General features: G+C 28.9%; 1 protein-coding gene across 1 annotated transcript in view; it reads right to left on the bottom strand.

Annotated features, from left to right (window-relative positions):
* Positions 1-17,940, bottom strand: part of Ufd4 (ubiquitin fusion-degradation 4-like) — a 129,368-nt gene that overhangs the window by 62,497 nt on the left and 48,931 nt on the right. Inside the window, 10 exon segments of the mRNA XM_076503519.1 lie at positions 434-607; positions 2,720-2,982; positions 3,205-3,285; positions 7,316-7,459; positions 7,985-8,127; positions 9,664-9,798; positions 11,971-12,082; positions 14,718-14,815; positions 16,424-16,567; positions 17,211-17,351. Of these exon segments, the coding sequence (XP_076359634.1) occupies positions 434-607; positions 2,720-2,982; positions 3,205-3,285; positions 7,316-7,459; positions 7,985-8,127; positions 9,664-9,798; positions 11,971-12,082; positions 14,718-14,815; positions 16,424-16,567; positions 17,211-17,351 (1,435 nt within the window).

Below are 17,940 nucleotides of genomic sequence, written 5' to 3'. Positions count from 1 at the left end.
TGATTTGAAAACTTTGGTCTAGTAAAAAGTTGTGAATAAAAATGGGTAAATAGCTGCAAAGTCCATATTAATAGAGATTAGACAAAATGCCAATGTAATATCATAAACCTTTGCAAGATCGAAGAAGATAATAACAAGATAATCCCTCTTTCTTTTACACATACACACATTCAAAACTGAAGCATTAAAAAAGCAAAATATAAAATTTAAATCAATTATTTATTTCATATGTACATAAACAAAAACTGAGTAAGCTATCTGTTTTATGTATTATGCAATGATTTTATGTCAGAAAACTTTTCAAATTTAATCTGGCTGAAATTTCTCACATGCTTATGAATATTTATATGATCTTACAAGTTTCAGTATAACACAAACACAAATTTAAAACAAGAAATTCAGAAGCAAATTACTAACAATGTTATCATCCTACCATTATGAAGCTCTCCTGTGATCGTTCCTTCACCGGAAGGATTGCCATCTTGATCCCTCCACTTCCAATCAGGGCCTCGTACAACACGAGCTCCAACAATCATGTTCCTAAGTTGTTGTCTTATTAGTCTTCGTTGACGTCTCAGATTAGCTTCAGCTTCTTTAGCTGCTTTTCCTGTAAGCATTAAAACTACTTTTATACATGTATTTTATAAATTTCCACTTTTAAGAAATTTCATGATTATCTACACATATTTTTGTAAGTGCAAGTAAACAAGTATGTCCATTAACTTTTTACTGTCTTATGTATTTAAGAGAACTTTGGTACCAATCTGCTAACAATGTGAAAAAGTAGACAGTGTAATGAGTGAAAGTCAATGAAAAGACTTCCAGTAATGAGTTTACTTGAAAGCCTATTTCATTTCTTTAGGCATTTATTTGCATTATAAAATTTAAGACTTAAGAGTATGCACACACTTCATAAAATCCTTGCAGTAGCTCAGTTCATACTGAAGGATGATTGTGTGTTTGTATGTTGTTTTTTGCAAGTTTTCCATTTTGAACTTTTACATATAACAGTATTTTTAATATCCTAACACTATTTTAAAATATTTTTGAGGTAAAATTATCAGTAAGGAGATTATTATGCCTATGAATATTTTATTAGAAATTATGTACCATAGCAAAGGTTCATGTGTTGAGTTCTACATATTTTTAAAAAGCAGTTATTAGAATGGTTTATGGCCTTCTGAATCATTAACTTTTTCAATTCATATTTTAAATCAATTAGACTTTTAGAAACACTTGAAAATTATAATGGTAAAACTATTAAACACAAACAGTTTTTTTGCAAGAAAAATGCATATAGTTTTGTTTTTTTTAGATAGCACTGGGAATCTGAGGAATGTGGGATCTGCCTAAAGCAAAATGGTAATTGCAGAGGAAAAAGTGAAATGTGTGCTGTAGTTTACTAAGTTTGAATCCATTACACACACATATGCAAAGGCAAATCAAACAATATTATAAAATGTAATCCACCTATGTAAAAAATTACTTACAAATGGTTCTATCATTTAAATAGGAAGCATTCTACATGAGCAGGGTTCTGATGGACCACATACATCAACTTTGTGGGAGGCATTTTAAAGAAGCCCATCTAAGTCTGTACAACACAAACCTCTAAAACACACAATTCTCCAATCATGTTGAATTGTCAATTGAAGCTGTACACATATAAAATCCAAATGTTGCAAAGTTAACTACCAAAGGACTAAATAAAACATTACGATTATGCAATGGAAATGTTGGACAGGTTAGAAGCCATATATGGATTATTGGAAGAGACTGTTCTCTTGGATGAAGCAGGTTTTGGTGTCATAAGACAACTTGTTCATCATAACTGTCACATATTAGGATCTGAAAACTCCAAAAGACACAAGAACAGGTGGTTATCAGTATGAAACTAAACATTTGGGCAGCACTCATCCACTTGTCATTGATCTGTTCATTGCTTTTGGTAGAAGCAACTGTTTAAGCAAGTAAAGTGTGAGTAACAATAAATTATGTCAATGTATCCAAGATTCCTTTATGAAAGTTACTCATACAACATTGCAAAACACTGGCAGGATATTGGGTATATAATAGACATGTTGCTTGTAAATCACGATTCACAATTGAGTTGTGGTGATCATACAACAAAAAAATAATCATTATTTTTGCACATGCAAACCAAGTGTATGTTAAACGGACTTCCCAGTATGATTGTTCAAAAATGTTTCCCTGTACATTTCCTAGTTGTTTTAAAGTTTCTGCACAAAATTTACAATTGTTGGAATTTTGAAATGTACAATTTAATGGCAGCTTTTATTTTTCTTCATATCTAGTTATAGGTCAAGCCTTCATAATTTAACTTTTTAATAGATAAAGATTTTACAAAAATAAAGTCTAAAACAATAAAAATATTGTTTCACACATCTTTGCAGTTTATTTATGTTGTATATTCATTTCAAACTATCTTAATCATAATTATTTTCTAGCATACAGTCTTAAAAGCAAATACCCTTGACGATGTATAAAGAATTTCTTTTCAGGATATAAAGTTAACTATTTTGACAATGGAATGCCTTCTGAGACACATGATGAAAAATTTCATTTCCTGAATGGTTGATAAATATAAATGAAATGAAACATCCTGTAACTTAATGTAATCATTAAAAATGCACAAGAGCTGAAAATCATTCAATGTCTGTAAAAAATAGCATCATAGTATTACAGGTTACACACCCACCTAAATCATCACATACACCAGTAACAATTCCATAAATTTCAAAACCAGACAATGACAGATAATGAGTTTGTCCACTAGCATTTTTTCCTGTCTGATGCAGCCTGATGTGTCTCCAGCCTTGCATTTCATTTGGTGGAGCTTCTAAGGGCCAAGATGCTGTGGATCCCGGTTCATTCAAAGAACAATCATCAGTATGAGTATACAGTGTAGTCCAGTTCATTCCATCCTTAGAAACCTGAAACATCCAGTTCCTGAGGGCAGACCTGGTAAATATGTATTTATCATTCTAAGGATTCCAATTTTTAAAAAAATTTACCAATTTATGAATTACCAAAAATTACTTCAAGTAAAAAATTCTTCAAAATTTTTTTAAATTTTGGATAAACATAATCATTAGATGACATACACAATAATAATGATAAAAAAAACATTTTTTATTTCTAATTTTCATGTATCAATAGAAAACAAAATTATAAGTACTCCACCTTCCATAACCACGAGCATGTCTGAGTGTGTAACAGCTTGGTATGACCCATACTCCCAAATCAATAGCAAACCATGCACGCCTAGAAATAGAAAAAATATAATTAACAAACAACTTTGGTTAAATCTTTTTATAGCTACTTCTACAGCCACTGTTGAATAATCAAATATATGTCAGAAACCAATCTTAATAAATTATCTACAAAATCAGAATTTAAAATGAAACCAATGATTTTTCAACTGTTTTGGTATTATAAAAATTATTTTGGTTGTCAATTCCTAACCATAATAATTTCAAAAAAGGCAACTGCACTGTAACATTACTTTTTTTTTTTTTTTTTTTTTGGGGGGGGTCTTGATATATACAATCATGATAGAAATGCTGGAAGGATCAGCAACACAAGATATAACAGTTATATAATATAAAGGTTTAATCAACAACAACATGCGAGTAATGACACCACATCTTATTATAAACAAACACATGTTAATCAGACCCTTAAAGGTTCATGATTAACCTTTTCATGACAGGTCATGGGTCAAAGGTCATGTCATTGTGTTTGTTGACTTGTATTCAAAATTTTATTGAAATATTTTATGAATTTGTCAGTAAATTTGAAATCAAACTAGATTATAATTCAAACTTTACTGTCATATACAAGTTAATTTCTTAATTTAAACATGAATATTAAAAGAACACATCTAAATATAGATTTTAGTGTGTGTGTGTGTGTGTGTGTGTTCTTTCTTATAGCAAAACACTGTGCCATCTGCCGAGTCCACCAAGGGGAATCAAACTCCCTGATTTTAGCATTGTAAATCCATAGACTTACCATTATACTAGTGGGGGACAGATTTTAATGAGTCATGTGGTATGTTGAATGCAGCACTGTTTAAAATTAGATGTTTGATATGTCAAAACAAAGTCTACACTTTTGTACAAATTATGAACTCAAATTACTAATACTATCAAGCTAGAATGTAAGATAAAAACCTAATATCTTTTTATTTTGTTGAGATATGGCTTATGTACTGGATCAAACATGGCAGCCCCATACAACTTTTTCCACTTTTTGAAATGATCACTTACATATTCTTACTATAGTATATGATGTGAATAACCAATCAACAGATTAGAATGTTTCTTTCATGGTTTTCTCAGCCATTTTAATCTATGAAACCAAGGTTTCATGAAGGAAGGTTGTGTCTGTAGCCCACTCAAAGTTTCTTATTTTTTAAATGTAAATACATCTTAGTTACCAAGCTTGAAAATTTTTTGATATCCTCCACATGCAAAATTTTAAAAGGCTTAGTAACATATGTCCAGCAGCTACTAAGTTCAAAGATTGTAGCAAGAAGAGAATTATTTGCTTTACTTCTAGATGTATTGTTCTATATTTTAAGAAAATTAAGTTTAATAATTTATATCTAAATAGTAATAATTTGTATACATAAAGTATAATAAGTGAAATGTGACTGTAATATTACAAAATACTAGTCCACTAAAACACAGCCAGAACAGAGAAATCTGAAGATCAGTTTTATATTATTGGATACATAACATGGGTGCATGTGCATTGCATCAATGCAAGTTACGTAATGTTCACTAGGAATGAATGGATGGTCAATATAATAAAATATTACACACACATAAACAGTGTTATGAGACTTAAGCTAATTAGGCTAAACATTTATATTTTTATGTTGCAATATGTAATCATTCTAGCATGAAAAAAGCATAATTTATACATATTTCTTTTTTTATGGTGGTTATGAGGTTGGTCAAGTGACAGACATTACATAGTTAAAGTATAGAAAATAAAATATAAATCTTTACTCAAAACAAATGTTTGAAATGTGTTAGAGGTTTCTAGAAAATATACAAATAATATTTGAGATTTTGGGGATGAAGAACAGTTTTCTTAATCATAACATGAAATAACTTTGCACTCAGACTCTGTTTTTGCAAACAAATCTTTAGTAAAGATATTTCATTAAAAATTATGGTTATGTACAAAAACTCAATCTTTACTAAAAGCATACCAACTTTTGTGAAGATACACTTACTGTATCAAAAATTATAGTGCAAATACTTAATGTGTGGAAATGTGTAGATTAACTCGTGTGTATTATACTGAGCTAGTAGCAAAAGAGTTAATGACTTACTGACTTGTACATGTTCATTACTATAATAAATTTAGTTTTTGCTTTCTGTGCCACAGTACGGGGTGAAGGTTTAAGAAAGCAATAATATAGATAAGAGCCTTAATAAATAAATAAAAATATTTGTAATACCTTTGTTCAACTGATAATGAGAAGTTTATTTACTTACATTATTTCAAACTGAAAGTGAATTAATGGCTCATATTATAAGCAAATATTACACATGTTCAAAGTATTCTAACAATGCATATACTAGCTTATGTATGTAGTTCTCAATTGTATTATGTATTGTGTATTGACTTTTACACATTACTGGTTGGTGTAGTCAATAAGTCATTTTTTAATAGAATTTTATATATTTCAATGACACATAAAAATGTTCAAATTTCATCAAATATTGGTACTATTAACCCTCTCATCAAGGGTACCTTTTTCTGCACATCACAGAGCTTTAGAGTTACATATACAACTTAATTAAACAATGTTCCTTTGATGATACCTGAATAAATTTTGTATAACAATAACTAATACATATTTTAAAAATATGTAAATTTTAAGTTCCTACTTTTCTAAGACAATCCTATAAAAACTAGAACTTTCCCTAGTGTGAGAATTTTGCCATTTGCCCCTTAAGCACTCCCTCTTCAACAAATTATTTACCACCATTTTGATAAGTATGAAATTTAATGTACATTGCTCATTATAATGTAATCACTCAGGTAAAGTATAATTTTTATAGTCTACAATAGTTTAATACTATATTATTTATAACCAATACAAAGCCAAGGTTTTAAACTATCAAACATTAAGTTGATTTTTTTTACAAAGAATTTTTACATTTCTCTTACACTTCAAACTTTACTCCCACAGGAAGTACAACGAGTTTAGATGAATACTTAATAGCCCCTGTTGCATAGTTTAAAAGCCAGAAAATTTGTGATAGTTATGGGATCACTATCTACTTTTTAATCAAACAAAAAATGCAGTACCACTATTTGTACAAAAATGTAGAGTTAAGAGTCACTGACAGTCAACAGCATAAAAAAAGGAAGGCCCAGCTAAGCACTTTGTTGTTCTTCATGTATATTCTTTAATTATTATAAAAGTAAAAATGCCAAAATGTAAAACCTTAGGCTAACTAAAGTATAAATAGGTGAAAAACTTATGAGTGTAAAGCTATTTAGGATGAACAAATGTTGTTTCATATTACAATCTGAAGTCATTTTGGTAGGAAAAAATTAGTTAACTTAGATTTACTTTGATATTTTAGATGGTTACAAGATCAATCAAATTGACCAACCTTGTATGAAGTCAAGGTACAGAAAATAATAACTAAAATATAAAGTTACACTGAAACATCAAGTGTCTGAAATCCATTAAAGAGGCTTTAGAGATTATGCGAATATGAGGTTTTTGAGAAGAAAAATATTTTTAATATAACATGGAAATCATCAAGCACACACACTAGTATACAGAAATACTGTATTAATAGACAAATCTTTAGTAAAAATACTTCATTACAAAATCTAATTTTTTATGCATCAAAGACTTGTAATGTTTACTAAAAATCAAATTCAACTAGTTTTGTAGCAAGAATTAAATCCTTTTAACTGTGACCCATTGTCGAGTATTATAAAATCGAGGAATTTACTTAACTTTTCAGTAAATGTATCTATTTATGTATCAATCCCTATTACTGTTGTTAAAATAAATGTTTTAGTAAAACATTGGTTCAAAGAGGATTAAAACAATATAAAAATAATCTTAAAAACAAGCTCAACAAACACACATAAATTAAGAAATATTATAGTTTCAAAATCATGCCCAGTCTAACATGGTATCTAGATGAATAAAAATGTGAAAACAACTTCATCATGCAAAGTTTATAATTATACCTTGATAATCTTTCAAACTTTTAAAATATCCATCTATAATGTAGAAATAACCTACTTGTCATCATTCGTATGACAATTCAGAGCAGAAACATCCCTACTCAATATGTCTTCTAGTCTTCCATAAGGTAGGTGTCTTCCTTCTGACGAGGTCACTACAACCAACCCTGCCTGAGCTGGATTCACCCATTCTGGCACAGTTCTAAACAGTGCAAAAATACAACTACTTTTTTAATGTCTTGAACTTTACTCAATACTTTCAAAAGTGTTATAGAAATAAAAAGTTTTGAAGTAATTTAGCATTCAAATGTATAATGGATATTAAATTATACTAAACTGTCAAGAAGCACATTTCTCCACACTTTATGTTTGAAAATTGTTTACTATTGCTAAAAAATAAAGGTTTTTAAAAATATTAAATGAGTAACAAAAAACTATGGAAACAATTTATTGCTCACTATATTATACCTGTTGGTCAAGAAGTTGAAAAATTATTACTGAATAGGAAGTTTATACAGCATGTTAAATCTATAATGGCAGTCTTTATAAAAGGAGAAGCACATTTTGGAATGGTCTATCAAAAATCAAAGACCTTGGACTAAAATTTGAATTTAAAGCAACACATGGAGTGTTTAGTATGAAAAATAAACTAAAATACACTCGGAAAACAAATTACGGCATAACTTAAAGTTCACATTTCCAGTTTCTTAACAAACCACCACCTTACCTTCCATTTGTGCCTATCCAGTAGATAATGCCATTATCATCAAAATCTCTTTGATGAGTAAAAGTCAGTTTGGACCCACCTTCTTTAAGTTTTTTAACAAAATTGAATGTTGAGCGTTCATAATCATACCACTGCTTAGCAACCTAGAATAAACACAACACCTTAAAATATGTTAACAGATATTTATATTAATTTCATGTTATTAAATAGCATATAATACCAAATTAATGCAGTATGAAAGTTTATGAATTAAAGTTATGAAAGTATAGTTACTAAAAACTTTAACATTTGAAATTGACCAAATAAAAATTTCCAGAAAACATTAACATTTCAACTTCATTTTCTATAGTTTACTACTGTTCAAATACCTTAAACTCAACATCAGTTACAACATTCTAGTACGTATGCCATGCTACTGTACTTAACAAAAACAGAATGTGTGTTCTAATGCTCTTTTTTAATGAGCACTTCAAGATTATATGTGCTGTACATCCTATAAGGTTTTTGAAAAATTGACAGTTGCAGAGACCATGGATACATCAAGATTCTCCAAGATATACAAAACATCATCTGCCAAATGTATCACTCAGCCTAGCACTAACAAAAAGGCCATAAAGAAGGGCAAACTTTTTATATTTTATACAAGCCTATTACTACATTTCTAGTCCTGATTTCTCAAGGCCATAGAAGACAGTGAGCAATCCATTCATTAATTTTATATTTTTTAAATACAAAATTATTAGCCTAATATTAATACCTTTCACTGGGGTGTATTATTAAATTACATTTACTTTCAAAATACTTCAGTCTTTTCTTTTTCTGGATTGAATTATAAATTCATTGCACTATCAAACAATTTTATCCAACACTAACCTTACTTTAATAGTTCATGTTACACATCAATTTACAGATAAAAGTTTATTACCAGGACAGCAGTACTACAAAACTATATCAAATATCAATGGTTACAATTTAACTGCATGATTTGTTTTTTTGTTTCTGATAACAAAAGAAAAACAACACACCACCTCTTAACGTAATTACAGCAATTACAAATACAAGTTCAGTAGTGTGAACCAGCATGATGAAAGTAAAACTTTTATAGCTGAAAAAAGATGTTACAATATATGCTTTATGAAATAAAGTCCTAGCATTGGAGCAAACAGCTTGAAAAATCAAGTGCACTGAAAGATATTAAATAATTTAATATGATAATCAAACAAATAGCATTTCAATAAAATTTGCCTTGGCAGTTTCATTAAATGGGCACATATATGTTTTATTAACAAAATGCCAATCTGCCAAAACGTCCATCCCAAATCATTAAAAACTTATTTAAGAGTTAACTCAATCAAAATGAGCACTGAATATTAAATGATCTAAAAAGTGTTTCCTCAAATTTATATACTTTTGAAATATTCGGTACAATACACATTGCATTAAACTGGCAGATAAAATAAGTTTTATCTTATTGGTTATGTAGGTAACAAATGATCACCAGTCAATAACTATTTTATCCTACCCCCTTCTACTTTTAATTTTACTAAAATCTGAATAAATAGCACATAGTATATTTACCCTACATTAGTGGATATGTAAGTACATTTTGAAGTTCAACTATTTGTACTCATACTGTGTTTTACACTTTAACTACAACAGAGACTTAGTGATACTCTCACCATTTTGATTAGGTATTTTTCTAACTCTCCAACAGTAGTCAGTGGTTCCATCTTCAAGCCACGACCAGTTCTATCAATGAGAGTTGTCTCACCTGGTGCCCGCTCTAATCGAAACCTAAGCCTCCTTGTGAGAATCTGAGTGTTCAGGAAAAATAAACCCACAATTCAGTTTTAGAATGATATAATGCTGACTTCAATAGTCAATATAATGTTGTATTTTTTACTAAGAATTAAGAGTATATAAATGAAATACTTCATATATCACTCACTGTGGTCCTTATTAACAATCAAATATAGGCAACTGGTAACAGCACCATTTATTGAGTTATCTTTGATATACCTCTAGAGAGAATTCTTGAAGTTCATAATTTTCAAGAAATACCAAATTAGTCATGTTGACTCAAAAATTTGAACTCATTTGTCTTCAAAATTCAAAATAAACATATCTAAGGGGCTTTGTACTAATACACATTGATAACAGCAAGATGGAAATTTCAAATGCTGCAACATATGTACTTGGAAATTTAAACTGTGACAGACATTTAAAATAAAGACTAATAATAACTTCCAGATATCTACAAATATGTTCATGAGCTTAAAAACTAAACAAGATTTCCAAATATATTTACCATGTCATCTGACTAAGAACTTTACACAACAAAATATGCTTTCATAAACAACTTTCAAAGCATTTTTAATAGACAATCTCATTCTTGAAAACCAAAAAAAAACTGTTGAAGATTTTAAGAGGTAAAACAAACCTAGCAACCTGAATGCAATGATTGAGATGATACTGAATTTCTTTTGGTTTTTACTAATTACTACTATAAACATACTGGGTTTTGGGACCACACCATATTCACACACTGTACATCAAACAATTCTTGAACTGTTCTTAAATCTACAATTAGAATGTTCCTTTAAACAATCTCTTTTTCAGTCTTACAACAACTGATCTAACAAAACATCACCCATATACTGGGAGCAGAACTCAAAAATAATATGTAACTGCTGACAAACTGAATACAATCTTTAAATCTGAAAAAATCCTGAATTCTCAATAAAGGTCTGAACACACTGAAGATGAATGTGTGGATAAACTGTTGATTATAATGTATAGTTTCCTCTTCAAATTTCATAACTTATCTAGCTTTACAAATGGTACAGGTATTTTATTTCACTGTTGTTCACTGACCACATATATTTGTAGTAGGACAACAGACTAAAAATGTTTAGGTTTTCATCATCACAGTGCTACTTGTTTCTCCAACATGTTTACATTTGTGAACACCATACAACTGCATCTATCAGCATTGCTAACACAACTAAGAAGTATGTAGAGCCAGTGTTTGAAAAATTGCAATAAATATACAAATAACTTCCAAGTCTAAGTAGTCTAAGTCAGGAAATGATACATTAACATACTCTTAACCCTATCCAATCAAAATTCCTCCTTGGATCTGCAACAATCTAAACAGTAATCTTATTAAGGAATATAGATACAAACTTGGTGATCTATGTAATTCTCACAAGTACAGTAGTTCAACTCAAGAAACAGTGGAAGAGCAGCCACTACATACAATTATAACTTAAATTTTGAGAAATACATACCAAATTGGCAAATCAGGCATGTCTCTTTCACTTGATAATATTAATTGATAACATCTGGTTTTATATATTACTATCTCGACACAATTCACTGATGAGAACAATAACAAAGATAGTGATGCCAGTGTCTATGTCTGGATACTGAAGTGTTTCACTTCTTGGTCTTCATCATTGCATAGTTAAATAGAACAAACTTGGATGGAACCCAGTTCAAAGATTATATGATACCATCCTTTTAAGTCTTACAGGCAATTCCATATTGGCTTTTGAGAAATTGACTTTCTACTGCTTTAACCGTAAGAGATAAAATTTAATCAAGTTCCTTGATGGAATTTGATTCTATCACACAAGTGTCAAATATGAAAAACATGTTATCACTAATTTATTTTACAAGTCTGTCAAGAGAGATGACTTACTTTACATTTGTACTTTTCAAGATAAATATGAACTGTTTTTAGATTATACTGAAACCATTATTCACTACAAAATGGATACTAAATGATAGTTCAGGGCAAAATAAGGTGATTGGTTGTATTTTAAATTTGTTTTTCATTACATACACTACGTGCAATATATCATATCTCAACAGTAAGATATTTAAATGACAAATTGTTGTAAAATTTAAAACAATAAGCCATTAATGTATAATCAAAATTACTATTACAAATAGAACTCCTTAAAATATATATAAATTCATACCTGAAGGCCATATCCTGATCCTGGAGTGTCATACAAATACACAGGCAATTTTTCAATTGATTCTAACACAGCTACCATTTTTTTTACTAAAGCTACAGCAGGTACTGTATTCCTGTTTTTTAAAAAAAAGGAATGTTAATGCTTTGGAAACAAAGTACAAATGACATTGGTAATATATCAGGTAGTTTTACTGTTAACATAGCTCCTAACTCTGGTGAATACTGAACTTTACCAGCAGTACAGTTGTATATCATATTCAATTATTTAAAAATTTTTATAAAAAATTAACAGAAAAACTACTAAAGTGCAAGCCTTCTGTGTAGAGATAAATATTAATGATAAATTCTTCAAAATCAACACTTAACTACAAATAAGTTAATTTATAAAAGGTAATATTCTACCACACAACTGAAAATTAAGCCGATCTTGTTTTATCGCATCTCTGACAGTAAAATATATAGTAATTCTGAGTAAGATAACACTCGTCGCATGTCTAGGTTTATGAGTAAATTTCTGAAACATGTTTCATTCAGGTTAAAAACTAAATGTGAATTTTTTTCCACATTTAAATTTGTTTAAAATTAAATTCAACAATCCAAATTCCTTTTATTTTACCAAAACACAAAAAAAAGCACCATATCTGGAAACTTTACAGAATTTATCAATTGTTTAACAGCCAGTTTTTAAAGACATTTTTCAAACTACCCTTTATTTCACCTGACAGACATCTATACATACAACCATTTAGCAATAAGTTATTTTTTAAACCTAAACTGCTAAACACGCAAAAATATATCATGTACATAAGACAGAAAACCTACAGCAAGGTGAATGCATGATTAACAAGAAATATTTAAAAAAAAACAAATTGAAAAAATAAGAATGATGTAAGAATGGTAAAAAAAAAAAAAACAAAGCAGGGATGAATACACAAAACCATACAGAAATATCTATTTACCTACAATTAAATATTGAACATCTTTCATTTGCATGAATTTAGGATTAAACAACAGCATTTAAACTAAATAATGCTATAAAATCTTACTATTACCAATTCTCAAAAGCTCTCAACACTAACTCAGTGGCCACCTATTTTTGTATGGTTTTTGTGCAATTATACCTACCTTGTTTGAGGACTTTTTAACATTGCTATGCCAACATCATCCTTATTTTATATTATTTATTTCTACTTTTTTTCTTAAAAGAATATTTTTGAATGTTAATTACTATAAGGGCAACAGTTTCAGCAAGATGTGATGAGTTGCCTTGATTAACATAATGCAAAGTTGCTAACACACAGTACTGCTTCTGCACTTCCCAAGTTAAAATGCAACATTTTTGGAATGTAAATCATTACAACAACTTCAATCATTAGTAAGCTAAATCTTCTCTTGCTATAAATAAAACTAGAGGTGCACTCAGTATAGTTTATATCTCTTCCACACATTACTGGTCATATTCAGCTCCTAAAAATACAAAAATGTGTCCATATGTCTACTGTTATCAATGGATCTAGACCATTTCTGGCAGGACAATGAATAATATTATGCATGTATCCACCAGGTTTTCTCAAAATCCAAAACTTTTGTCTGAGTTATAGAGCAAAAACAACACGAAAACAGTTACTACACTAACAGATATGGATTTTTAAGATCTTCATTACCTCACTGTTACCTCAACTGTCCACAGATTCATCACTTCTGAATTGACTTATAGTTTAAATGTATATCAATTGTTATCTGAATCCATTCAGCCATTGCTTACAAACACAAAAAAAAAAACACTGGGCAAAGAACATACCTCCATCACTGAAGTGGAAGTAATACTTAACAGAACATTTGGCTCTTATGCTACTCACCATTTCTCTTCCTTAGCAATGTTTTTGGCTGAACTGTAAATCAGTTTTGAAAACCTCAAAAACCCACATTAGATGATTATATGTCTCTTAGGTTGTTATAAAAGATCTGAGACCATGATCAGTAATATAAAATATGTAATGGCCATTTTTCCCTGCCCATCCCTAGACGGAGGATAAACTTTTTTAGGTTTTACATATACAAATAAATAACAAAAAAAATCATAAATTACTACACTGATAACACAGAACTCCACTATACTTTATTAAGCTTAGTAACTCAGATGTATTTACATTTAAAAAAATAGGAAACTTTGAGCTGACTAAAGACACAACTTACCTTCATGAAACCTTGGTTCAAAAGTGTGTGTTAGTCTTTTCATAGATTAAAATGGCTAAGAAACCACTCTGAGAACATTCTAAGCTGCTGATTGGTTATTCACATGTCATACACTGTAGTAAAAGTATGTAAGAGACCATTTCAAAAATGGAAAGAGTTGAATAAGACTACCATGTTTGATTCAGTACATAAGCCGTATCTCAGCAAAATAAAAAGATATGAGGTTTTTATTTTATATTCTAGCTTTTCAATATTAGTAATTTGAGTTCCTAATTTGTACAAAATTGTAAACTTAGTGTTTTGACATCTCAAACATCTAATTGTAAATGGTGCTGCATTCAACATACCATATGACTCACTAAAATTCATATTTTAATGTGTTCTTTTAATATTTACTTTAAAATGAACAAATTAAATCATATATATATTAATTTTTAATAATTACAATTTGATTTTGATTCAAAGTGATACTTAGATGCCTAGCAAGCAAGATGATTGAATTAACAGATATTTACAAAACTGCAAACAAAAACATACATAAAAAAGACTTACCCTGCACCATCAGGTTGGTCATGAAAAATATTTTTAAAAACATTTATTCTTTCCTTTAAGTACTTGTCATAATTAGATTTCCCAATTCCTTCCTGACCCTGAAAGGAAAAAAAAAAAATCTATAATTTTCCAACATTTTGCAGCAACTGTTCTAGATAATTATTTTACATTATATTTTTTAAATGACTAGACTTTCATTATTCATGGTTCCTACTCAATTGCTGAGATCTGTTTCAAGAACTTTTGGAAGCTAAAATCTATATCAAAATCAATTAGATTCCACTGAAATTTTATAAAATTCCTATTTATTTGTTCAACATGTGAATGTGGACAGAAAAGAAAAACCATTTATTGTGCTCACCTCCACAACATGCATTAAATTACATATATAGATATATTATGTTATTATGTTTTCAAGTACTTTTGGAACAACAAAAAAAAGTTCCTTTTCAACAATTTCAAAGATGCATATGGAACCTAATTATTGTATACTATCCATTTTTTCTTATATCTGCTAGAGACTAGAGCTTACATTTATTTCTATCAAATGTAATGCTGAGTTACAATAAATGAATATAATGGTAGTGGCCACATGTACAGTATCTTTAAGATAGGTCCTGACAAAAGTACATATATCTTACGTTTCAAAATAACTTCATTCTACAATTAAAAACATTATAACAGAAAGAAGCTACTAAGTTTCAAACTCATGACACTAATTTCTAAACATTCCTGATAACAATTTTCTGTCTTTACAACTTTAGACAATGTATGATGAATATGATATGCTTGGGAATTGAAGAGTATCTTTAGAATTACCAACAAATTAGAGGACTAGGATCATTTAAGGTGTTTGATGATATTTCTCTAGTTGCTGATACAAGATTTGTGTAATGCATGTTTCAAAGATACAGGAATTAAAATATATTTTCTTTACAGTACTCACAGTTTTCAGAATTTACATAAATAAAAAAAATAAACTGGCAAAATAAAAATAACTTAATATATATAAAGCCAATTATAATTATTTAATTTTGTGATATTAGATTTTATGCATCAATAATATAAAAACCATTCTCACAGTTTATTTTCAGTACTCATGTCACTGATTGTATACAGAGGTAAACAAATTATACATTACTAGAAAAAGACAAAAATGTCCAGTTTTATCGAAACGGATGTATCACACAATTACAATGTTTAAGAAAATAAAAAATTAAGTACAATAAAAGTATATAAGTTTTATTTATAAAACTCACTGTTTAAAAACAATATGTTAATATCACACATTGAGGAACATCGTGTTTTGTAATATTTTAAATAAGATATAAGACAACCCAAATTTTTCACAATTTAATAATTTTAATTTTATCAAAAATATTTATTTAAATATGATCATTCTCACTGAAATTACTTTCATTCATCATTCAAATTCTTATACCCAGTACCATTTTTGAAATTTATTGATTATATTACTTAAACCTTCATTACCTGAAACCATTTTCCACAAAGTTGAATACTGCACTAAAACTTAGGTACAAACATCATTATTATAAACTCTAAAAAAATATATAAAATAAAAAATTCCTCCATTAATCCTTACTGAACTATTATCAAGCTTCAATGCTGTAAACTTTATTGTAATATTTTTAGTGTTCGTAAACTATCAAAGATTTCTTCCCATTTGCACTTGGATCAATGCCTACCTCAGTTTTCTTCCCAAGAAGCCTTAAAAGTGCCTGTATGAGTCCACTGCTATGAAGTTCATAAGCAGATATAGCCCTGTCATCTTGAAGAAGATCAGCTAGTTCTTTAAGAGCCTTGTGCAGGATTTGTTTCCATTCATTTGACTAAACCATAGAGAAAAAAACTAGTATCTACTATAAGTTCTATGTTTTGTATGTTAAAAATTATAAATAAAAAAACTGATCAAGGGTTTTTAAAATATTTCAAATTTTCTCTTTCCCTGATAAAACAAAATTTCATCATTCCTTCCCAAAATTTTATTTGTTGTAGAAGATATGCATGATCTCTAAAAAAATTTTTCTGTCATTAAAACAATCACGAATAATTGATAACTTTAATCAAATGTTACTTTCAGTTTAAAAAAATACAAATTAATAAACACCTTAGACAATTCTACAATTTCTTTTTAATCATACCTTAAAAGGGTACTTTTGTGAAAAAGAAGAATTATCACTAATACATGACTGTTACGCTTATTACACTGATTTCTTATTGATTCTGGAAAGGAACTAAATGAACACTTCTTTAAACTCTTTATTTCAGACTTTAGGTAAAGAATAAGTTTTCTTTTAATTTAAAAAGAATAACATGAACATTTTAAGAAAAATGAAAGTCTAATTCCACAATGTAGCACAAACCTTTTGAAAACTTCATAATCAGAACAGTGACTCCACTAACAACTGTTCATTATAGTTCAAATGAAACAAAAATACAAAACAAAATATATATATACATATAGACACACACCTCATTTCCAGCCAAAAGCTGTTTCTGACAAGCTTTATCAATATGTGCGACTATATTACATAGTTTTGCCACAATTCCACGAGGTTGAGCCTGTGCTGATTTGAAATGTGTATCGTAGATTTCTCTTGCCTGATTTTTCACCTACAATCAGAAAATGTTTATTTTAGAGTAAAGCCTTCACACAATGTAAACAATTTTTTCTATAAGGGTTAGATAATTTTGACTAACCTTGAAACCACCATGTAACCATGAAAGCTTATAACTTTTAATGTAGTAAATGCATCTTCATAAATTATGGCAAGCTTCTAGTAAATATTACAACTCTCTGGTACATGAAAATAATATTTTTAATTAAAAACTTGTACTAATGATTTGTCTATGAATATATGGAGACAGAAAGTGCCTCAGAGTCAACTTGTCCAGATGGTAAGATATTTATATTCAAGTTAAAGATATTTTATTTTTAAAGTTCTCAAATTTCATTTAATTGACCTATACAACTTCCTAAACAAATAAAAGATTTTTTCACTAAAATCTTATATGTTAGCTGTTATTTTCTTCATCCTAACACTATTTAAAATTGGACAGTTTGACCAAACTTCTAAGCACCACAAAATCACAAAATAAATCTAAATTACTCTTTTTTCTTTCTTTCTAGAATGACCATAGATTGAAACAAAATTATTTACACTACACAGCTTGTATCAGTTTACACTCAAGTTTATTTAAT

Source organism: Tachypleus tridentatus, chromosome 6 (assembly GCF_004210375.1).
Source record: "Tachypleus tridentatus isolate NWPU-2018 chromosome 6, ASM421037v1, whole genome shotgun sequence".
NCBI classification, from domain to species: Eukaryota; Metazoa; Arthropoda; class Merostomata; order Xiphosura; family Limulidae; genus Tachypleus; species Tachypleus tridentatus.
Note: the sequence above shows the minus strand (reverse complement) of the source record. Positions and strands in the feature narration are given on the sequence as shown.